This window comes from Spermophilus citellus, assembly GCF_964194105.1.
Source record: "Spermophilus citellus genome assembly, chromosome: 10".
In the NCBI taxonomy this organism is placed as follows: domain Eukaryota; kingdom Metazoa; phylum Chordata; class Mammalia; order Rodentia; family Sciuridae; genus Spermophilus; species Spermophilus citellus.
In genome coordinates this window covers 111,580,331-111,605,074 of record NC_138197.1, presented here as the reverse complement: position 1 = coordinate 111,605,074, position 24,744 = coordinate 111,580,331, and the positions used below count along the sequence as shown (strand labels likewise).

At 45.2% G+C, this 24,744-nt stretch overlaps 1 protein-coding gene across 4 annotated transcripts in view; it reads left to right on the top strand.

Moving 5' to 3' along the window:
* The window catches only part of TMCC3 (transmembrane and coiled-coil domain family 3), a 215,199-nt gene extending 205,865 nt beyond the window's left edge, over positions 1-9,334 (top strand). For all 4 annotated transcript variants that reach the window (XM_081310144.1, XM_081310146.1, XM_081310143.1 and 1 more), the window contains one exon: positions 6,154-9,334. In XM_081310144.1, the coding sequence (XP_081166270.1) occupies positions 6,154-6,456 (303 nt within the window). In that variant the 3' untranslated portion in view covers positions 6,457-9,334. The remainder of the gene's footprint in view (positions 1-6,153) is intronic.
* Positions 9,335-24,744: the final 15,410 nt, after the last annotated feature.

Sequence of the window (24,744 nt, the reverse complement as noted above, 5' to 3'; positions counted from 1 at the left end):
TGCTGTTTTTGTCACTATTGCTCTGTAATATAGTTTGAAATCTGGTATCGCTATACTGCCTGATTCACACTTCCTGCTTAGAATTGCTTTTCCTATTCTGGGTCTTTTATTTTTCCATATGAATTTCATGATTGCTTTATCTATTTCTACAAGAAATGCCATTGGGATTTTGATTGGCATTGCATTAAACCTATAGAGAACTTTTGGTAATATTGCCATTTTGATAATGTTAGTTCTGCCTATCCATGAACAGGGTATATTTTTCCATCTTCTAAGATCTTCTTCTACTTCTCTCTTTAGGGTTCTGAAGTTTTCATTGTATAAATCTTTCACCTCTTTTGTTAGGTTGATTCCCAAGTATTTTATTTTTTTGAGGATATTGTGAATGGAGTGTTTTTCCTCATTTCTGTTTCAGAAGTTTTGTCGCTGATATACAGAAATGCCTTTGATTTATGCGTGTTGATTTTATATCCTGCCACTTTGCTGAATTCATTTATTAGTTCTAGTAGTTTCTTTGTAGACCCTTTTGGGTCTTCTAGGTATAGAATCATGTCATCTGCAAATAGTGATAATTTAAGTTCTTCTTTTCCTATTTTTATGCCTTTAATTTCTTTTGTCTGTCTAATTGCTCTGGCTAGTATTTCAAGGACTAAATTAAATAGAAGTGGTGAGAGTTGTCATACCTGAAGCTTAATTTTGCTGGATACAGAATTCTTGGTTGGCATTCATTGTCTTTCAGTGTTTGAAATACATTGTTCCATGACCTTCTTGCTTTCAGCGTCTGTGATAAAAAATCCGTTGTTAACCTTATTGGTTTATCCCTGAATGTAATCTGTCTCCTTTCTCTTGTAGCTTTTAATATTTTCTCTTTGTTCTGTATATTGGATATCTTCATGACAATGTGTCTTGGCGTTGGTCTACTGTGATTTTGTGTGCTCGGTGTCCTGTATGCATCTTCAATTTGTATATCTGTTTCCTTTTTTATTTCTGGAAAGTTTTCTGTAATAATTTCATTCAGCAGGTTACTCATTCCCTTGGTTTGAATCTCTGTACCTTCTTCTATCCCGATGACTCGTAAGTTTGCTTTTTTTATGTTATCCCATAACTCTTGGATGTTTTTCTCGTGATTTTTTACCAGCCTTTCTGAGTTGGCTAGGCTCTTTTCAAGATGATATATTTTGTCTTCATTATCTGACGTTCTGGCTTCTACTTGCTCCACTCTGTTCGTGATACTCTCAATTGAGTTTTTAATTTGGTTTATCGTTTCCTTCATTTCTAGAATTATTGTTTGATTATTTTTTATAATCTCTATCTCCTGATAAAGATGCTTACCTTCTTCTTTTATCTGTTTATGTAATTCATTCTCAATGTGTTCTTTCACTGCTTGAATTTGCTGTCTCGTATCCTCTTTAAGGTTCCATTCCATCTGTCTAAGGTGTTCCTTGAGTTCTTTATATGACCATTTTTCTGATGACTCTAGGTCCTCCTGAGTATTTCGGCTGTCCTGCATTGTTTGTACTCCTTTTCTTCCTTGCTTTTTCAAGCTGCTCATGTTACTTCTTGTTCTGTTTAACTGCTGAGTTACTATTTACTCCTATGAATTTATTTGATGCTTGGGAGGAAAGGTATTAGAAGGGAAGGGAAGAAATCACTAAAAAGAATGAGAGTAAGCAGGTAGAATTCAAGGAAGGGGGAATAAGAAAATTGAAAAGAAATGAAAAGACAAAAGAAGAAAAAAATAGGAAATAAAAAAAGAAAAAAATTTTTTTTAAAAAAATTAAAATTAGAAGAAAAAAATTTAAAAAAATTGTAAAAAAAAATTAAAAAACAAGAAAGAAAAATGAAAATGAAAGAAAAAACCCAAATCAAAAAAAAAGAGAAAAAAAAAACTAATAAATGCAGTCTTAGAGTTTGATTAACTTCTCTTCCAGTAGGTGGCACTGTGCCCACCAGGCCAAGTTTCCCCTGTCAATACGCGGGAACCAATCACTGTGCAGCAGCTCCTCCTCCCAGACTGGGCGAGTCTCCAATCCTGAGTGCCTAGGGCCTCCTCTTGTGTCTAGTCACTTCCCCACTTTTCCTCTAGCCAGGCCCCTCTCACGGGTGCCGCTCACCACAATACTGGCTACAAGCCAGGTCTGCTGCTCCTGGGAGCCCTGTTTTCATGAACGACTGGGCATACTCTCCCAGTTTGCCATTCCCTCAGACCCTAAGTTTGTAGAGCTTGGGGCTGAGAATCCTCAGCGAATTTTACTTGCCCCCCCGGTAGCCACGCCCCCGGTAGCTGGTGCAAGAGACCTCAGTTGTCGGCACTGGTGGGAGCGGTAGCCGGGAGTTCCGTGCCGTGGGTCCCGCACCACGTCTGATTCCCTCGGTCTGGCTATCGTGCTCACGGGAGAGCTGGGAGGGGCCCTTATGGGAGAGCTGGGAGTTTCCTTAAGTTTTCTTAAGGTTTCCCCGATGCGTGGAGAGGGAAGGCTAGGGAATTACACACCTGTAGCCGCAGGTTTCAATGAAGTTATCTCCTCCGCCGCAGTCTGGTGACGTCAGTTCTCTGCCATGATGGTATCCCATGCAAATGGTGACCGTTCGTTTCCCTTTGCCAGGTGACCAATGCAACGGGTGGGTCCTTACTGTCTCTCCCAAGCCCCGTTTCAAACCTGTGGCCGCTACCTATGAAGGCTCGGTTGGCATTTACCTCCGTCAGCAAAGCCCTTCTTTACACGTCTCCTTTTCCCCCCATTTACTCAACAGCCTGTTAAGGTTGTTCCTATTATTGGCTCCACTTCTTAAATATAGAGACTGAGGCACAGAGAAGTGAAGTACCTGAGTAAGGTCTTGCACATTGTCCTGAGTAATGAATGTGAATTAAACTCCTGAGGACGGTGGGACTGGAAGGGCCAGGTAGGGTCCCAGTGGATAGAAGAAAGGGATAACTGGATCTGTATGAACAAAGGCCCATCCAGGATTTCCTAATGTGATACCACCACTGTCCTGAAACAGCCCTCGGCTTCTTGATCACCTTTCTTTAAAAAAAAAAAAAAAATGTAGCCTTACAGTAATGTTCTTCTTTGGAGACAGTGGCCACCAGCAGTCTTGAGTGAACCTCACTTTACAAGGGAGAAAATTGAAATGTGAAGATAGTGATTTCTCCTGCAGTGTGCGAGCTGCAGTTTCAACTGCACAGGTTTTATTCTACCCTGTGTGGAGGGCTGAGCCTGTGCAGTCCCAGATGTCGGCTTGTACCGTTCTGGAAACCAAAGCATCAGAGAGCACAGTGCCAAAGACATGTGGGGGATTGCTGGCTCTGCCCTAGGTTAGTTGAACCTTCACCACCCACTGGTTTGATATGAACCCATTTTAACTGTTAAATGTTGCCTAGTGGACGATACAGTCATTTACTAGGTCATTCTATTTTAGAACAGGCCTGGAGTATCACTGGGTTGTACCTTGAACATTCAGTTTCCTTGTTTAGGGGATGGTTTGAGTTAATGTTGTTCTCTTTTCTAAGAAACATGCTAGGGGTAAAGATGAAGGGAGGGACTTCACAAAGGGAACTGAGATATTCACAAGCGTTCATTTCAGCATTTTCTGGTTTTCAGCTCTAGCTTGAAATTGTAAAAAGAACACCTGTGTAAATAACTGCAGGGCACCAAATCCCAGCTCCACTGTTTACTGTCTGTGTGACCCTGGATGTTAATGTTCTGTTCCTCAGTTTCCTCACCTATAAAATCGGAATATTAATGAGCTATTTTTGAAAAGGCCAAGAAGATCAAACTGGATGATACATTTAAAGCATAGACGTCTGGCTGACTTTATTTTCTTGTTGAGTAGCCACAGTCCTCAGGGCTTGCAGCAGTTGGGCCTGCCAACTTCACCTCTTCCTGTTTCCCTGGTTCTTCTAACCAGGCGTGTAACAGGAGTGAGCTGGGATGGATGAGGGTGGCTGTTACCTTCAGGGACACAGTGTTTTATTGTTTTAAGCAATTGAGAGTCCCCCCGTCCTTTTAGCCCTGAATTCCCAATTAAGACTATCTAAAGATAACCCCTGTGTTCTCATCCCCAGTAAGTTTAATACTGGATCCAAAGAAATACTAAAAATTGTGGGGCTTCATATCTATAGGTCCTGTAATCAAAATTCCTTGCAATTCACTACTTAATTTTCTGGGGTTTTCTTTTAGTTAAAAAAAAAAAATTGACAGTGGTTCCAGGCAATTCTAAAATTCATTTGTACAAGCAGTTAATCAACCCAGTCAAAGATGAATGATTGTGCCTGAAATTTTGATTTTTTTTTCCACCTCATTCTGTCACCTTTTTTATACCATGTCTGTAGTGCGGGAAGCCTTGGGCCTGCTGTTGGAAAGCATGCCTGCTTCCTGGGCACGTGCCTGCTACTGCGGAAAGCCAGTGCTGTTTAGCATGTGAAGATCTGAGGAAGTTTTATCCTTTTGGTTGGTAGCCTAGTATGATGAAAGTTACTATAGTAACAGAACCCTGTTCTTCAGCCCATAGCGTATATTCAGCAGAAGAAAAGAAAATCAACGTTGAAGCCATTATGCTTGCTTAAAACCTGCAAAGATGACATTTTAATCGCATAAAGATACTGGCAAATGATGTAGACATCAGGCTAGTGAACTAAAAGGGCCTTACTCTAGAGTGACGTCCTTTTCTCCCAAGCGACTCACTGGCTTTTCTCTCCCGGACCTCACATTCTGTTCCTGACACCCAGGGTTTTTATATTCAGCCAGTGTGTAGCAGGTGACATGCTGTGTGGAGCACTGGCTTTGTGCTGGAGTGGTGGGCCTAGGCCCTGTCTGCAGGCAGCTCATGTCCCCTGGTTGGAGGGACATCTCCCTTCAGGATGTGACCTAAAAGACCAGTGGGAGATCAACAAGTAGAGAGAGGTAGGAGTTGGGAAGACACATACTACAAGCAGAGTGTACAGATTTTATAAAGGCCCGGATGTTAAGTATATTCTCCTTCTCAGAACTTGGGAAAAGCCAGTTTTCCCAGAGCATGGGGGGAGGGAGGTGACTGGCATTAAGTGAGGCAGGAGGGGGTAACCAAACCTGGCCATGCACGTAGATGCCCAAGGCCTGTGGTGAAGATTTGAATGGTATTAGGAAGAGTAGTGTCACAGATATGATCTTCAGGAGATCACTTGGGCTGATACAAGGAAGATAGATTCATGGGGTTGGGAAACGAGAGTGAATGTGGGGAGATTTGTATATAGTCATTGCAGGTGGGAGATCCTGGTGACATAGATTGGGTGGCAACTGGAAGGAGAGAGATGGACTATTGAGATAGACATGGATGTTTCATTGATGGAGCAGGCAATGGATTAGATGAGAGGGTGTTGGTGCCTCTCAAGCTTCTGGTGTGAGGATCATGGTGCCTCACAGTCTGAGAAGAAGAGGGGAGGGTTCAGTGCAGGCACTGGGCAGGTGCAGTATATGAATGCACCTTGACCTGTTGCATTGGAGGAGCTTTCAGGAAGCTCTGATGGAGCTGACAGTGTCGGAGGGGACTGCCAGCTGGAGGTGCACTCAGAGTCCTCGTGTCTTAGGTATTGGACCTTGGAATGCACAACATCTAGGAAGGTAGCTTGGGGTGGTGGCCTGAGGAGCACAGCATTCAGAGAGCCAGTGGGAGCAGAGCTGCCCCGCTCTCTGTCCTGCCTGCCTCCTTCTGCCGCCCTCCTGCCACTTTTCTCCAAAGTCACTGTATAGACTAAGCAGTGGACGTGAGAACTAGCAGTGGGGGATCGCAGGTGCCAGAAATGAAGCAGTCTGCCATCACAAAATGCAGTCCTCTCCCACCCCTGGTTTGTCCCTGATGATACCAACAGATGCCAAATTTCAAATCACTTCACTTTCAAATACAGGTGTAGTCCAAAAACAACCACAGTTCTTCATTTATGGTGTTTTCTGGTTGTATGCACATGCTCATTCAATGCATGAAAAGCAGGATAAAACAAGCCTTGGGATTCTTGTTTTTCGGCTTTGTCTGTCATCGTCCTCATTGTTGGCATGGGGATTTGAGGCATCCCAGGCGCTAAGAGGTTCTGAGCTGGGGTGTGCACGTCTGCATGTGCGCACACGTTTTGCCCGTGATCTCAGCAGCGTTTGATCCTCGCTGTCCTCTTGCCCACAGGAAGCCTTGGAATCCTGCCAGACTCGCATTTCTAAGCTGGAGCTCCACCAGCAAGAGCAGCAAACCCTGCAGACAGACGCGGTGAACGCCAGGGTGCTCCTGGGGAAGTGCATCAACGTGGTCCTGGCCTTCATGACTGTCATCCTGGTGTGCGTGTCCACCATCGCCAAGTTCGTCTCACCCATGATGAAGAGCCGCTTCCACATTCTTGGCACCTTCTTTGCTGTGACGATTCTTGCAATATTCTGCAAAAACTGGGACCACATTCTGTGTGCCATAGAAAGGATAATAATACCAAGATGAAGCCACTGGTTCCTGCCTTCATGTTTTCCCAAGTTTTTATTTTAATGAAAACTGTGCAAACTACCAAATTTTTAAATGAACAGTTGTGCCGACTGAAGATTATAAGGACTGGAACTGTGTGGTGTAAATAACTACAATTCTCTTAATTCGGTAGCAGTTGCCAACTCAGTCCCTGTACTTGGTTAACATGAATCTGTTTCAGAGCTCTCCCCACATGGCTCACTGCCTTAATCAGACCAGATTCCCTGCCCACCTGACGAGCCCAGCATGGTGAACCCCTATTTCTTGAGCCTTTGGCATTATTAGCAACCCAGAAGAAAAGGGGCCTCTGTCTCTATTTTCCCTTAAAATCTTTTGTCACAGTTGAGCTTTTCGGTGGGTGTGGTGTCCTGTAAACAGCAAGGATATGACATGATTTGAGGAGGAGAAGAAATATAGGCATTGGCAATGCTGAACACTTGTGGCCTGTGGAAGTATAGCAGATCTCTGTATAATCTGTCCCACTTGGCACAGATGAGCATATGTCCCTATGTACTCAGTGTTCAGTAGTCAATCATACGTGACCTCATAATGTGGAAATCTTACACCTGTTTATCCAACCAGTCTCTCTTACAAGTTTTGTTGCACTTTAAATGGTAAGACACTAGGATTATTCCCAGGGAACCACCACCTGATTTTGTCTTAATTCCTTAGCAAATAACCTTTGGAGTATGCAGAAATATTTCCATTTCCTCAACAAACTGGCTTTGTTAATTCTGGGCCCTGTGAAAACCACTCCAGAGTTTTGTGTTTTGGCAAACCTTAATTGTGACAAATCCCCTTTGAGGAAGGGATTTTTGTGGGATCGGTTTTACTCAGGTCTATGAAGATGGCAATACTTACTCAGGAAGTAAAATCAAATGATGCTTGTGTTGCAGGGTGTTTTCTTGAAGGACAGCAAAATTGTAGTTTGCAAAGCTAACATCCACTGAGGTAGGAACACTGAAACTGAAAGCATGAGGAAGATATGACATTTGGTCTATTTGGATTGTGACCAGATGAGTGGAAGCCATTCACCTGGATGGAGATTGAGAGGGTCCTTTTAAGGATGTGAAAGGCCAGCAAGAATAGAATAAATTAAATCTAGAATTTGAGCCAAGATTGCCATCTGTCTCTTAGGATCTCACTGAGAAAAGTTCCAGGGTAATAGATTGCCACCCTGCCACTGAAGGAAAGCATTCACAAGTTAATATCTTCGTCCTGTTTGGAGGATTCTATCTTCAGCTCAGATAATACTTTCTTTTTAAATCTGTTTCTCTGTAAAACAAAAAGGAAGACATAGGCGATTTTAATGAGAACTGCTATTCAGCCCCTCCTCCTCCTCCTGTAACCACCCCCACCTTCCCAAGGCCGGTGTAAAGATGCAGATTAATGTAGATTTTCTTCCAGAAGACGTCAGCTCTCCTGGATTTAAATTAAGTGCAATATTTTGCTAACAATTGTTTTTAGGGAAATCTCCTGGAAAAAATGTGACAGTGCCATGATTTGAAAGAATGAAAGAGTTGAGCATTTACTAGCACGTGCGCGTGAGACACGACTCAACCTATCTATTTTTTTAAATGTAAGATTCAGTAGTTTTTAGTAAATTCACAAACTGTTCAACCGAAATCCCAGATTCCAGACGGAAGCTTTTTTAAAACAATAAACATTGTTTCATGAAATCTTTGGTTATAAAGTATTTTGTAATCGGAGACAAGGGAGTTACTAGTCCCACTCCATTGCATGGTTATGTCCCCTCTCTGTGCCAGACACCCCCAGGGCTCCCAAGCTGACTGTATACACTGTGATCCATTGAATCCAGCAGACAGACAAGGGTTCTGGGTGGAGAGCAGGGAAGGAGAAAGAATGGTGTGCTTGCATCAGCCTTTATCCTTAAGTGGAGCTGAGCTCATCTTACTGCTTGGGGATCTTTCTGAAGGGTTCTTTGGACATGCCAGTGGTGGGATGGGTGTCGATGCTGCTGGTAGTTCAGAGGGAATGAGTGGGATTTCTACTTTGAGGCTGAGAGCTCTGGAAGGACCCAGGAAGAGAGCACCATTCTGTGTGGGCACACACCGCTCTCTCCCAGCCCCTTGCTGTGACTGACACATCTCAGACCTAGAATCTGTGTGTCTTCTCCCCAAAGAGAGGAGAGAAGAAAATGAGAAACAGCACGCTCTGCCCCCTCCAGTCTGGAGCCATTAACAGAACCTCCTAGAACTGGCTCCATTTGGAAACAGTGGAGGGCCTAAATCATCCGACTTGATCGTGAATTCCTTTTAAAAATTCATATTTCCACTGACTCTCATTAGAGTGTCAAACAACATTGTTTTCACTTGGATATGCTCTGCCTACATGCACATTTATTTTAATGTCTCGTGGAAAGCTCATGAAGCTTTTTTCTCATGTTTTTCCGTACTCTCTGCGGTTTATTCTCCTCTTAAGGAACATACCTCTTATTGTTTGTTCTCTTAATGAAATGACATCTTATAAATATACAGTTAAAAAATAGTGATATGGCTGTGACATATTCTGGAATCGGAGATTTAATTGACATTTAAGTCAACTGGCCCCTTGTTTACACCTTTCCTTGGCAGTAAAAATCCTGTGCCTGTCTGAAGACGAACACCGGTTGTTGGCTGGGTGAAGTACCTTGTCACTGCATAAGCCTTAGTGAGCCATTTAAGATGCGGGATTCTAGCGGCAGGTTGTTCGGCGACCTATTATCATCATGATAACTAGGGATAATGATGGTTCATTAGAGACAAAAACTTAAAAAACTCTTGTGGGTTTTGAATTACTTCAGCTCCTCTTTGGGGTATGATTAAGCCAGAACAAAACCTTTTCTTGAAACAAACAACCCCCCCCCCCCCACACACACACACACACACTGAAGCAGCACCTAAAGCACTCCAGGGCTGATTTTGGACAGCAGACACAGGTGTCAGGCCGGCATGATCCCTACAGCCCACTGATAAGGTGGAATCTTCTGAAACACCCCTTTCACTTTGGCCGGAGATGCTTGGTAATTATCCTGTGGATCAGCATTCTCCTGGCTTTAGCCCTCCTCCTGCCTTGTCAGTCTTACTTTCATTTAGATTTTGCCCCCAGTGTGTATTTATTGCCCTGTCACTTTTCTAGCATATCAGGTTTAATTATAAGTTCAATAATAAGAAGGAACTAGTTTCCCTCAGGCAACTAATTACATGTGTCCTTTTCAGTTGAATTTTAAATACCAAATTATTTTGCATTGAATGGGAACGATTTATTCATTTTTTTTTACATTAAATGCAGATAGAGTTGTATTGGTTTGAAACAAATACTAATCTGAAAATGTGTGATTAAACAACGCATTTTGCTTGTTCCTTTAATTTTGAGGAGTGGGCTGGGGTTGTGAAGACATGGCATTGTTTCAAATTTCAGGCTTATCTGGAGAGGTAAGAAGGCTAAGCACACACACTAGAAGGGAGTGAGTCTCTAAAAGATAAATCTGAAAACAATATAAGATTGGTCTATTCACAACAAAAGTGAGTAAGAAGTTTTAAAAAATTCCAGGCAACAGGAGCTTGGTAACCCCTAAGGTAGAGGTAGAACTAACCTATGGTTTTCTGAAGTCAATACAATTCCGTTTATAAAAAGCTGGAAAGTAATGTACCTTGATTGTTCTAGGAATGATTTATGTGTTGCAGTTTTAATTTATTTAAAGCATGTCTGCCATGTTTGTCCTAAGAGAAATGTTTCAACAAAATGTGCTGTTTAAGATGCATTTAGGCAATACTTAGCGGCTTTGAAAGTAGAAACTGGAAATGTTGATTGTGATGTTTGTGAATTTCCATTTTGTGAAATACTACATAGTTTCACATCAGCCTACAATTGTAATTTCTCTGTAGATCTCCACCCCATGGTGGTGTCATCAATGAATTCAAAGCAGGTGCCATTATTTTTTTAAATACTTGACATTAGCTTTGGTGTTAAATAAAGAGTTAGCTTTCTTAAATTTTCACATTCGTCCGGATTCATCTTAGTAGCAAATGTGTATGTGTGTATAAAATCAGTTGTAATGTACTTTATTTTTTGAAGAAGTTTTAGACAAAGGTGCCTAAAACATATATTGTTTTTGATTTTGTAGCAAAATCGTACAGATTTCTATCTCCTACCCCCACATAGGCACAGCTTCCCCCGTTATCAACATTCCTTACCAGAGTAGTGCATTGTTACAATCCATGAACCAGTATCCACACATAGCCAACCAAAGTCCATGGTTTTGTTAGAGTTCACCTTGATGATGTTACAGGTTCTGTGGCTTTGGACAGATGTATAATGGCATCATATAGAATAGCTTCACTGCCCTAACAATTCTCTGTGCTCTGTCTATTCATTCCTAACCCCTGTCCTCCCCAATCAGTTTTTAAATTAATTTTAAGTCCTCTGTTCCATAGACATTGGCAAGATGTGATGTATGTATGGTCCATTTCTTGAGCCCTGGGGTAAGGGAAAGATGGTGGTTATTCATAGTCAGACTTGGAATGCTAGGAAACAAGTCCTAGGCTGTGGAAAGGGGAAGTGCTGATGAGCACTACTGCAGAGCTCATGAGCAGGGATCGGGGAGAGAAGAAGGATGCAGTGCTGGCTCAGGTGGCCCATGACCACGCAGGGCAAGAATGAGCAGGTCACCAGTGGGGTTCTTGTTTGTACTACTTTAGTTTTTACAAAGCACCTTTATTTTATGGCATGTGAACTCAACTGGACCGGTCTAAGGTTGTCACCATTATCTGGATGATTGGAGCTCCAACACACTTTCCCCAAGGTATGGCCAGTGAAGCGGGGCTTCCAGGCTCTGTGCCTTTGCCTGCTCACCATCCTGCCTTTTTAGCCCTGTTTCCAGGCAAGTCGACGTCCTGAGCAGTTTTCTCCATTAATCACCCATTGTGTACAAACAAAATAACTAAACTCTCTCGTATGACAGAAACGTTCTTAATGACATTGGCCCATTCCCTGCCCTGGAAAATAGAGCATATTTGAATCTTTGGAAATCATATGGGACACAACTGTTATTTTGACACTATTGTCATTTGATGCCTGAAGATGCAAATTCAGAAAATAGAAGTGATTGGATTGGCTGTGTGTGTGTGTTGAGCCCAGCATACTCCCAAATGTTGCTTTGGGGGAAAACATCAAGTCTGGGTTTCCCTTGGGGTTGGGGGGAGGGGGGTTTAATAGTTGATTTCTAGCTAATAATGAAAGATAGTGCTCTAGAATAAAGCAGTACTTTCTGATTTTGAGTAACACATGGACTCCTAATATAAGAGAAAAACTTACCTTGGACATCTGAGAGTGTCCATAATCACAACTTGACAAGGTAACAAAGTCTAACAGCATCTCATAATAACTTTTTTATGAGTTGGCAACTATAAGATTGCAGATTATCTGCAAACCCACATATAGAGTTGCCTGCTAATAAGTGTGGCCATGAGATACAGAAATTTGTGGGACACATAAGGATCATGGCAGTACCAAACAGTACCCTTCTAGGCATTTGTAGATACGGAATGCCACCTAACATTCTTTGAGCATTCCTGGGTTCCATGCACTGTTACTTTACATGCAATATCAAATGTGATCATCTCAACCTCCAAGTAAGATAGGCACTATTATCCCTGCTTAAAATATAACGAAAATGGGGTTCAGAGTGGTTAAGTAACTAGGTAGCGGTGGAGCTGTTTATTCAGCACCAAGCTTGTGTGACTCAAGCCCACACTGGTAACCACTACCCTGCACTGTAATAGAAGGAAATGAGTAAATAGCTTCTCAAGTAGCTCCCAGCACCCACGAGGCAGATAGCTGCCCTGGGATCTAGAAGGAATTACTTTGAGTCCTACAACTACAGCAGTCAATACTGTAGTTACAAATGGTACATTTGTACTTTCTGCTGGCCACACTGGGCCAGGCAAAGATATTTGAGCTGACATACTAGATCGTTGAAGAGCTATGGCTGACAGATTTATGGATGAAGCAGTGAAGATTTTAATTAAAGAAACTTTTATACCCTTCCTGGCTTCCTGGGATTCTTGGGCTATGTAATTGGCAGTTGGCTTGGCTGGATATTTCTTGGCTTTTTTGCTTAACTGAGACAGTGGAGTCCCTGGCGGATTCCGCTCAGAGCTCCATGACATCTGCTACCATCTGTGGTGGCTACCTCTGAAATTTCTCTTCTTGCTAAGCCAGCCAGAATTTATTCCCTGCCAGGCCTTTAACTTGACTCAAGCAGTTAACAGGAACCAGCGTCAGCCGTGTTAACAGCTGTTCTGTTGGTGGTTACTCTACTCTGGCCTAGGCACTGGGAATTGGAGATTTTTTTCCCCCTCTTCTGCTTAAAAATAAGTTATAGAGTAGTAGGAAGAGGGCTGTACTAGGAGTTAGGGACTCCTTTTGCTGTTCTTTTTGTTTTGTTTTGTTTTTTGGTACCGGGGATTGAACTCAGGGGCACTCAACCACTGAGCCACGTCCCCAGCCCTATTTTGTATTTTATTTAGAGACAGGGTCCCACTGAGTTGCTGAACACCTCACTTTTGCTGAGGCTGGCTTTGAACTCCCGATTCTCCTGTCTCAGCTTCCAGAGCCACAGGGATTACAGGCATGTGCCATCACGCCTGGCTCCTTTTGCTTTTAAAAAAAAAAAAAAAAAAAGAATTCTGCCCCAGGCTTAGATCCTTCTCTGATTCTGAACCACCCACATCATAGCAGTGGAGCTAACCCAACTTTCCACCTGCTGTTTCCTCTCTCAAAGTGGTTTTGACTCCTCTTCTAAAATTATACATCCCTGTGGCTTAAAGCCCAGGCCCTGTAGCTCCACCGAACAGTGACCTATAAGACATACCCCCAGACAGGCCTCAGGCAGAACAAACGCCCGTGCCCAGTGGCTCAAGCCAGCAGGAACCCCAACACAGGCCTGGACTCACACGGAGGAGGCCTTCCCCAGACGTTACCCTGGCAATTATTGCAGGGTAGCTTCCTGGTATGTGTAGGGTTTCCCCCATCAGCAAGGAACAGTCATCTAAGAAAGTCAATGAAAACCTGTGTGGAGAAGGAATGGAGGAGACCCATTGGGTCATTCAGCAACTATTCTCAAAGGAAAGGCTGGAAGGAGACGAGGAGGCTGGAAGGACATGAAGCAGCTGGCAGGCTTTCTGGGTGTGCTAGGCGGCAGTATGTCCTTGTCCTGTTGGAGGCAGGAATCCTGCCTGGCAGCTGCCAAGGGTCTTCCTGGTACCAGTTCCCAGAGCTGGTTTGGTACTCCACTCTGCTCAGGCTCCAAGCCAAGTGGTAGGCTGTGTGTCTTGCTTCCTTTGGGGACCCTCCCTCCTGGGAACAGACGGAGCTACCCAGCTGGTCAGAGCAATTCAGCTCCTTGGCAGCTATATATATTTGAATGTAAATAACTACATTTGCTTTTTCTTTTCAGGGATGTCCTTGTCACAGTTGAGTTAGCATAAATCAGTTTCACAGGCAGGGTCACCTAATAAATGATATATATATATTTTTTTTAGTAATGGTACTAGGGATTGAACTCAGGGGTGCTTACCACTGTGCTACATCCCCTGCCCATTCTATTTTTCATTTTGAGATAGGTCCTTACTAAGTTGCTGAGGTTGGTCTTGAACTTGCAATCCTCCTTCCTCAGCCTCCCAAGTTGCTGGGACTTCAGGTGTGCGCCATCATACTTGGCTAATAAATGAACATTGAAGTTTCTGAATTACTGTATGACACGGAGGACCCAGGCCGTAGGAAGCAGGTAAAGCAGTTTTCATCGACTGAGCCCACCAGCCTGGGCAGGTGCAGCAAACAGCTGGTCTGACCCAAGAGCAGTGTCTGGGAGGGGCGACTCCCGCAAAGGCCAGGATCGGGGCACAGAGGCTGCCTTGAGCAGCTCTCCCGGCTGCAGGGGAGCCAGGGAGGCCTTGTATGCCACAGGCCCAGCATCCCACAGAGCAGAGGGGTTACTCACTGCTGACTCACAGCCAGGTGCTCATTTGCATGCTGTTCATTTGAAGCCCAAAGGGACAGGAACATCAGAAGGATCGCTGCTTCCCCTTTCCAAACAGAGCCACCCCTGATCTTTAGAGGGCTCTCTGCTGTTGCACTGAGTCTCTGAAGAGACCTAGAAATATTTCCATGGTAGATGGCTCCGCTCAGCCCTGTCCACGTGGCTGTCGGGCTGTGTGTCATTAAACTGAAAAAAAAAAAAAAAAGAGGAAAAGATCCAAGAAGTTAATTTGCTATATTGGAAGTTTACTCTCCTCCTCTTCCCCTTCACCAGCATGTTTCTTTCTTTGGGGGGAGGGGGGGGGTGCGCTGAGGATTGAACCTAGGAGTACTCCACCACTGGGCTGTATCCCCAGTCCTTTATTTATTTATTTATTTTTCATTTTGAGATAAGGTTTTGCTAAATTGCTAAGGCTGGCCTCAAACTTCCCATCCTCCTGCCTCAGCCTCCCAAGCAGCTGGGATTAGAAACGTGCATCACAGCACCAGGCACTATCACTTTTCTTTTTTGAACCCAGGGCCTCGAGCATGCTAACCAAGTGCTCTACCATTAAGCTACATCCCCAGTCCACCATGTTTCTTAAAGAAATAGTTTCCATTCCCCTAAAATAAAAACCAGCATCAGCCCCAGACACTCCCCTAAGGATCCTTGGTGGGGTCACTGATGATCTGATGTTCCCTATCAAATGTGTGCTTTTCCAGGCGTCTTAAATTCTACATCCCTTGTCACTGCGATGCCCCTCGCGTTTGAAACATTTTGCTCTCTTTGGATGTTATCCTGACACTCCTCTTCTGGTTCTCCTGCCACCTCTTGACCCCTCTTTGCTACATAATCTCCATTTCGCCACCTCTGCACAAACTCCCCGGGATCTGTCCATCATCTGTGACTAGCACCACCATCTCTCTACTAGGAGTACCTGCCTCTCTTTTGAGCCGTAGACCCACAGTTACAATTATTTGCCCTTCATCTCTACCTAGACATCTTTTAAAACACCTCAAAGTAAAAAAAAAGGGGGGGCTCTCTTTTTTTTTTTTTTGCCCTTACTTACAATCTCATTTGTAGCTCCTACCAGTGAAGACTCCACAGCCATCTACTCAGCCACTCAACTAGAAATCTTACCATCAAGTCATGTCAATTCTTTCTTCCAAATAAACCCCAAACCTACCCGCTCACTCTGTCCCACCTGCCATTACCTTGTTTGAGGCACCATTGCTTCTCCCCAGGACAGTTGGAACAGCCACCTAAATGGTCCCATGCTCTCCTGTTTTGCCCTAACCCAGTGTGACCTCCCCCATGTGACCTCCCACATGATCTTTCTAAAATGCAAATCCGATTACTTTGTTCCATTCCTATACCTTCAGTGGCTTCCTACTGCCCAGAGTCAAATCTGAATTGGGGCATAGCCCACAAGGTACTAGAGCCAGCCCTTGGCCCACTGAACTAGGGGGACACGCTAGTGCCTGCAGTCATACATCTCCTGTGGCCAGTCAGCTGTCCTCTGTGAAGCTCTTGTGGGTGTCCCCTCCTGGTTCTCACAATACCTTTGTCCTAGTGATGGAGAAGTGTTTGCTTTCTGTCTGCTCCTGTGAGAGACAGTGAGTTCCTTGTGTCTTAGAGTCATATCTTACTCATCTGGCTCTTCCCAGGACATCACCGAGGGCCAGGCACGTAAGTGGCGTTCCCTAGGCGCAGTGCACACAGAAGCCATTTCCTGGGAGAATCAATGTCTAGTGGGCTGTTTTCCTTTCCCCATGGGCTTCTGAGCACTTGGTGGGCTGGGACCGTCTCTTTCTTCTTTATCTGCCATACTGAGATAGTTGGTATTCAGCAGATATTATTTAATGTGAATTCAGTTCTTGAACCTTCTTCCACAAACCCCTCCCAATGCAGAGGGACAAAGGTCTCTAGCAGAGCACCTCCACTTGGGAACAGTCTCCTTTCAGCTTCACTTTCCCTGATACTGACCTCCATGTCACCCTGCCCTTCCCATTCTCTCTCCGCTGAACTAGAAGGAACTCTGAGGACAGAAAACAGGTCTCATAGAACAAGCTCAAGATCCACCCTGGCTAAAAATAGAGACACCTCAGAGCCCAGCAAGACCGGCTCTGGGTGCTTTTAACTTTTTAGGTTTTATTTTATTTTTAGTGGACACATATTGTACATATTTATGGAGTACAGTGTGATGTTTTCATACATGTATACATTGTGCAATGATCAAATCGGGGGAATGAGTCTATTCATCATCTTGATTATCATTTCTTCATGATGAAAACATTCAGATCCTCTCTAGTAGCTGCTTTGAAATACCCAGGACATCCCTGGTAGCTATAGTCACCCTACGACTTATCACTCTTATCAGAGCAGCGACCACATTTCTGGAATCAAAACAAGGAGACATAGTTACTGAGAACTTTGAAGTGATAAGAAACGGTTCCTACTCACAGAACATGTCATTTGCCATCTGCTTAGAGGTCTTCCCCATTATCTCACTTCCTCCCCAGCCACCCTGGGCACATCCCCTTGTGCGCTTGAAGATCAGGCTGCACAGAGATGGTGGAGTTGGAACCAGAGCCTCCCCTCCTGCAAACCATCAGGCCACTTGCAGGGACACCAGACAGTCTGTGACGTGTGTGTGGGGTCCTGAAATAGTATCATTTATGAGATCTCAATGAGTCATGTGAACAATGGGAGAGAATATTAAAATTGTGACTTTCTGAATTTCGGAAGCCATTGTCTTGGAATAGGATGGCTAGATGTTGGGGACAGGAGTGTGGCCTCCAGCTGCAGTCATAGAGCTATCCTGCTCTCCTTATAACCTCGTTGAACTTCAGGGCTTGACACCTCCCATTTGGCACAAGGAAGTCCAGGTCTGTTCCCAGGTGCCAGAACTGTATATTTACCTAGATCATATATTTAGACACTATTAATGTATAAACAAGACCAATATGTAATGTATGATCACATGTACTATATTTAGGGGTGTTTGATTTATATATGTAATTGGAGTTTATCAGTTTTTCAAATTTTCTAAATTTTAAAACTACCACAGAATTAAAGAAAATTTGGACATTCAGTGCAAAGAATTATATTTTTCCTGATCCTTCTGGGGGAGTAAGTTGCCCATCTGAGACCCCATCTATAAATACTTCAGTATAATTCCTAAAGATAAAAACAGTCTCCTATGTAACCACAACACAGCCATCAAAATTGGGAAATTAAATAGATATCTTATTGACACTCAGTGCTCAGACTACCTTCAAGTTTCAACGGTTGTCCTGAGAATGTCCTTTGCAACAAAAGAATTCTGTTCAGAATTACTTGCGTTTAGTTATCTCTTTTCTCTCCTTCTATCTGAACAGTTCCCTCTTTCCCTGACTGTCAGGATATTGGCACTTTTGAAGTTAGAAGCCAGTTATTTTGCATAATGCCCCCTCAATCTGATATTTCTTCAGGATTAATTCAAGTTATCCGTCTAGGGCCAGAATCACAGAAGTGACACCACCTTCTCATTGTGTCCCATAGATGCAGCACAATCTCAACTGTTCAACGAAGGTGGTGTGTGCCCAGCACCCTTACTGTAAAGGCAATTTCCCCTGCAGAAGTATTCTCTGGAGAGGTCCTTTGTACCTCCCTTTCCTCCTCTTATCCTGAATTTACTCGTTTATTTTCTTGTATCAGTATGGACTTGTGGTTTCCTGTTTTATTCGAAGGGTTACAATCCACGGTTACTATTCGTTTTAATGACAGCTCTTCTCTGGCATTCCCTCTTCCCTGTCCTTCAGGGCTTGACACCTTGACTGTCCAGTGGGAACTCACTCAAGCAGTGTTTGGCGACCTTTCCTCAGTTAATCCTTGACCATCCTTTTGGCACAAGGTGCTTCAGGCTCTCCCCACCCCAGACCTGGAGCTGAGGGTCCCTGCAAGGAGCCCAGGTTCTTTTCAGTGGAAAGCAGTATTTCAAAGCCCAGGTCTGGTGCCAGCTTTGCTCTTTCTATTGGAACATCCCAGAAGGGCTCCTAGGCCTGCCTAGCAGACCCAGGTAATGATCCCTATATAATGCACATCTGAGCTGAAAATATCATACGTCGAAATGCATTTTAATACTCCAAACCTGTTGAATGCCATGCTTAGTAGCACACACGCTGCGGAATATGGGTGAGTTCCCCTGGCGATCGCATGGCTCGCCACTGCTGCCCAGCATCAGAAATGTCATACCACATGCCACCCGCCCAGGGGAAGACCCAAATTCAAACTCTGAAGTGTTGTGTCTATTGAACACCATTGTCAAAGTAAAAAAAAAAAAGTAGAAGTCGAACCATCTTAAGTTGGGGACCATCTGTATTTACCCATTTGCTCAACGTTCTGAGCATATATGTCGTATCTCTGCTGTCCACAGCTGTTCTGCATGGTGGTATTTGGGTCCCCAGGCTGCTGCTCCACTGGGTCACCCTCCCTACCCTGCTGGGGTCTCTGACACCCTAGCTGGGTTGCCCAGTGCGTGGATGGCCTGCGCTCCCTGCTTATCCATGCTCTGCTGCCATCAAAGGGAGGCCTCTTCCCCCTCCTGGGCCGATTCCCTCCAGTCCCGCTGTTTGAGCACTGCACCGGGGCAGGCCACCGACCCCTCCCCCATAGGTCCCCAGCTTGCTCTGCCCCACTAACCACTGATGACTTTAGAACTAAACTGTTCAAGAAGGGAACAAGGCTGGGAAGAGCAATTTTCTTGTGGATTTTTTTTTTCTGTTATTTTAGTACTACAAAATGACTTGGAAATATTATAAAGAAGTATAAAGGGGCAAGGAATCAAAACTCTCTATTAATTCTTCTACCATTATTGGGGCTGGCATGGTAGCTCAGTGGTAGAGCGCTCACCTGGCACACGTGAGGCCCTGGGTTTGATCCTCGGCACCACATAAAAATAAATAAATAAAGTACTGTGGCCATCTGCAACTGAAAAAAAAAAGGAAACCATTATCCTTTTCCCTCCAAAAGTTTCAAGCAAGCAGACAAAACAAATAAAGAAACAAAGAACTAGTGTCTTTTGAAAAAGGAATACAGGCCCATGGTTGAAAAATCAAGAAGCAACGCTCCCTCCCACCTGGACCCCTCTGCACCTGCCACAACTGGTATCTGTGTCTCGTGGACCCTTCCAGCTATTTTTTGTGCGTATGCAGCGTGTGAGGGTTCCATTTCTCAACCCAGTTGGACCTTTACCTTGCTGATATGTTTACCTGTGAGTCTTTTCACTTGCACGTACTAAACGAAATATATACTTTTAAAAAATGTTCCTATACTTGGGTTCTTCCAAAGTATCATTGTAAGTGGCTGCATGATTTTTCATCACTGAATATGTGTCTCCTTTGGATGATCTCCTGTTGTTGGAGGACTGCCATGTTGATCAGCTCTGGCCTTCCTGTGCCAGGGAAGTCACAAAGCCAGCTTGGCTTGGAGAAGCAGTTCAGCCATTTTCCATGGCTAGTAATAGACTATTGAGTTAAAACAATAGAGATTTGTTTTTCGTACTAAGAGGCGTTTGGAAGGTGGGTGGTTAAATCCAAGCTTTGAGCAAGACTCCACAATGCAAAATTCTGAAGTGAAGTCATCAAAGGTAGGATGTCCAGAGGGTGACTGATACCTCCCCCGGGGTCCTTGAACCCCTCACCCTCTTCAAGGGGGCCATGAGGAGGCTTAGTGACAGAGCATTTGCCCAGCATGTACCAGGCCCTGAGTTCCATGCCCAGTACCTCAAAAATAAAATAAAATGAAAAGAGCATAAAAGGACTAGGGGAGGGGAGAGAAAGCATTCTTGAGTTTCTTTCTCTCTGTGGATTTCTGCTGAGATGACAGGGATGGGGTCCTGCAGGGATGGGGTCCTGCCGCCCTCCCCATGAGGTCGGGGTGAGATGGGCCTGGAGGGAAGTGAAAAAGCCAGAGCCTGTGTGGCCGCCAAGCAGAGGGACCGAGGAGGCCTGTGTTGGGGACAGTCTCAAGGATGCTGCATGTGTCCTGCTGGGCTGACACGGGCCACACAGGAGAGAGGCTGTGTGGGGTGAGTTGGATCATGCCCAGTGGGGTGGGGTGTAGCTGAAGGAAGGGGGAGTCCAGCAGGAGGGAGTTGGAGGTAGACACAACACCCTGTCCTCCCTGCAGGTCCAGGAGCCGCAGGGAGGATCCCCTGGGTGGCCATCTCCCAAGAACCCGCAGAAGCACTCCACGTCAGCTCCCATCTTCTGGGGCTAGAGCACCAGTGCCCATGAATGGCAGTCCCCACGCAAGAACGACCCTGCCCTCCACTTTGACATTGGCCATCCCCACGTCCCGACCCAAGGGTCCAACGCACCCAGCGGGCTGGTAGGGAAAAGAGTCGGGTGCAAGAATGGAAAAAGGAGAAGCAGGAGGCAGAAGAGAGGAGAAGGGAGCCGAAGGTCCTTCCTACTTCGGGCCTCGGGCCTGATGCAGGGCTCGGGGTGATGGAAAATCATGTTCAGGGTTTTTATTTGTCTTAGTTTTTATTTTTATTTTTTCTTTTGGAAGTAGCTTCAGACTGTCTGTTACCTAGGGTGTGGACAAAGCCATGGACCTGGCGGAGCTGTCATCTGGAAGTAGGGGGAGAGTATGCCCTGAGTCACCCCCAGGGACCATGGGAACAACAGGAAAGTTCGTTGTTCTCACCTCTCATGAGTGATGTGCTCATCATACCACTTTCAAATAAAGTAACCATGACCTAAGCAACAGGGATTTGTTTTCCTTACTTAAAAAGAGGTTGGGAGGTGTGTAGTTGCGGGCTGGTTCATCAGCTCAGTGAGGGCCGAGGACCAAGTTCGTCCATCCTTTCTCTTGCTGACCTCCGTGCACCAATGTCTCTCCTCTTGGTCACAAGATGGCTGCCCCAGATACAGGCATCACATCCTCACACATAAAAACAGGGAGTTGCAGGCTCTCCTCATTCCATGCCTTTTATAGAGAGAAAAATCTGTTCTGGAAGGCCTCCTATGACCAACCTATGTCCTATAGACCAGAACTGGGTCACATAACCACCCCTCCCAACACGTTTCCTGAATGTTTCCACTTCCTTATTGCCTTAGACTTTTCAAACTGTGATAATCTAGAATAGTGTCTCCCACCCAATGAGGTCATCGATTACCTAATTGTCCAAACTGGTGCATGTATTTCACAGCCCTGGAATTACTCGATTTCTAGATCAGTCATTATCATAGACCTCTTCCTGCTCTTTGACATTTTGTTCCCCCTTTTGGTATTAGCAGAGCTCTGTGGCTCACTTATCTTTATTCCATCTTATTTATTTATTTTTTTAAAATTTTTGTGGTATGGGGGATTGAAGCCAGGGGTACTTTACCAGTCCTTTTAATTTTTATTTTATTTTTAAAATTTGAAACAGGGTCTGAGTTGTGATCCTCCTGCCTCAGCCTCCTGAGTTACTGGGATTGCTGATATGCACACTGCATTTGGCCTCTCCTCCTCCTTTCTTCACACTCTCCATGCATTCAGCTGTCCCAGGGTGACAAATACTACCACAATTTGATAGTTCTTTAGCTTTAAGCTATACGTTCATATTTTTAAAAATTCCTTTATGATATCTATATATCGATATCCCAGAGCATCAGACTAAAACATCTAGGTCATTGTTTTCCCCTTTTGCCAAATCTGTTCTTTCTGTATTTTATTTCCATTAAAGATAGCACCCCACCACCTACCTACCTAGTCAGCCACCCTGGAACATCAGAGCCCCCGCCCTCATCATTGTCACTATTCAGTTTTGTCGATTCTACCTTCAAAATATGGCTTAGAATTTTTTATCTTTCCATCTCAACTGGAAATACATTGGTCTAGGTTCAGTTTTTCCCAGGACGATAGTAACAGTGACTTACCTATTGCCCCTTTCCCTTTCTCCCTGCCTTGTATGAGGATAGAATGCCTGGAACAGTGGCAGCCACCTGGTAACCACAAGGTAACTAGAGTAAGAGCCAAAAGCCAAAGTGCTAAGGATGGCAACAGGAAGGTGGATGGAAGCTGCCTCTCTGTCAGCCCCGTGGAGCGGTGGAATCAGTGCCAGGAATTGTATCATAAAGCACTCCTCATCCAGGCCGGGAGCAGCCACTTGATGACATGTTGACACAGTGATTTTTGAAGCAGCTGTTTTAGTGTCAGGGTCACTTTTTGATGGATGGGAGGGGGAAATCCAAGTGACTAAAAGGTTCTTTTATTGTTGTTTCTAAGGAATGTGTTCAACAGAAATCATATAAGCCCTGGCTTGTCTCTTTCACTGGGCACTACTTTTAATTTTTAATATGAAGCTGCATTTTGAGAAATTTTGTGGTGGGCGTTTTAAAATGTTATGGTGGGTGAGTGTTCAGTAAGTCCCTTGAGCCTGAGAATGGGTGGGTGGTGAGGGGGAGAACCCAGAGTGGCTGGAGAGTAGAGGGGGACAAGATATGTAGCCCATAAGGCTCTAGAAAGGTGGCAGCCCCTCTTTCCAAAGTGGAGGTGCCCCTTGAACTGGGGTGTCCTTGGCCTCCTTCTCATCCAGCCTCTGCTTTCAGGACTATGTGGGTGACATGCTTTCAGCTCTATGTCATACAGGGAGCAGAGCATCTCTTGCCACTGAGGTCCACAGTCCCTCTGGAGGTATGGGACAAGGGACCTGGTTGGAAGCAGGGCTGGGGACTTGTCTGGAAGTCAAGTGTGTTTAAGTGGCTACTGTGGGCTGCTTAGGGGAACCATCAGATAGAGTCCCTATGGTACCACCCACAGAGAGGCAGGAAGAGGATTTCAGAGCAGCGGGAGACTAGGGATCCTGGAGCTGATGGGGGACAAGGCAGAGCAGAGGCCCCTTTGGAAGCATCCACATGCCCATCGGGAAGTGCCGGTGGCCTCAGGCACTTGCTGCTGATCCCATGGCATCCTAGCACGTTTGCACATCATCAGGATTGGCAATGGAGAATGCAGCTTATATCGCCAAGAACTAATCCCTGGGACCAGTCCCTAGAATCTTCCAGATCATAATCACTGGACCCCACAGATAATGGTCCTCTACCTCCCCTCCACTCTTCCCCAAACTGCCCCAGACATGGCTCTTCTGATGACAAAGCCCGGACAGGCTTTACGAGACCTTACTAATTATGGCTGGTTAGTTATTTCTCAACAAATGGTTTTCAGTCTCAGAGCTGAAGAGCCGCCCTTGAACAGACAGTGTTCCATGGTTATTGGCCACTGAGAAATGGCATCTTTTGCTCCTGTCATTTCTTCTAATTGAGCTCCTTCCCCGCCTCAGGGAAGGGTGTTAGAGGAGAGGGCACTTCCCCCACAAGCGTTGCCTGAATTCACAGAGCCTTCCTGGCCTTGGCCCGTGGCCACCCAGCTTTGGCCATTTCTGGGGAGCCTGCAGGCTCCTTGGGTGTGGTGCTCCTCATTGCTGAGGTTAGAGCAGCCTCTAGGGGTTGCCATGGGTTACTGAGGGCCTGGTTCTGCATCTGGATCTGTGAAGCCAGGGCTCTCGCGCTGTCCTCCAGGTGGCTCCAGGATTGCTGGGCCGGAGCTGGACCTGCTTAGGGAAGGGGGTGAGGAAGGACACCCGCTTGAACCTGTGGACGGTCAGCTTGCCCAGCCCACCGAGAATCACCCCCCTTCCAAGCTGCACACGTGCACGCCCAGCACCTGCTCTGAGTGGGGAGCACATTCAAGTCACCACCCAGCTCTTCCCATGTCCCAACTGCCTTAAGCAGACCAGGGAGGCCCTGGAGCTCCATTGCTGAGGGGCCTTAACTTCTTCCTGAGTCTGTGGGTTGGCCCTGCCTGGCCCTGGTTTTATGCTTTGTCTCCAGATTGAATCCAGTCTTACCACCCTCTGCTAAGAGCCTCCAGCAACTTCCCTTTACCCCTGAGAGGAAGGCAGCACTCCCAGCGCCGCCTCTAGACCTGCTCTCCCACTGGCCCTGCTGTTCGCAGCCTCCTCTCCTGGGCTGTCTGTCACTGTTGGTTACTCCTGAGATGTGGCCACGCAGCCCCCACTGGTCTCAGCTCTGGGGGACGCGTGGCAGATTCTGATAATTAGTTTTCTGAGTGTGTGTAAAGCGTGTGTGTGTGTGTGTGTGTGTGTGTGTGTGTGATCGTATGATCCAGGGTGCTGTGATAATAGATATATACTATCTTTATTTAGAAATAACTAACCAGCTCTGCCCTCTGCAGAGCTCTGAGCTCCAGATCTG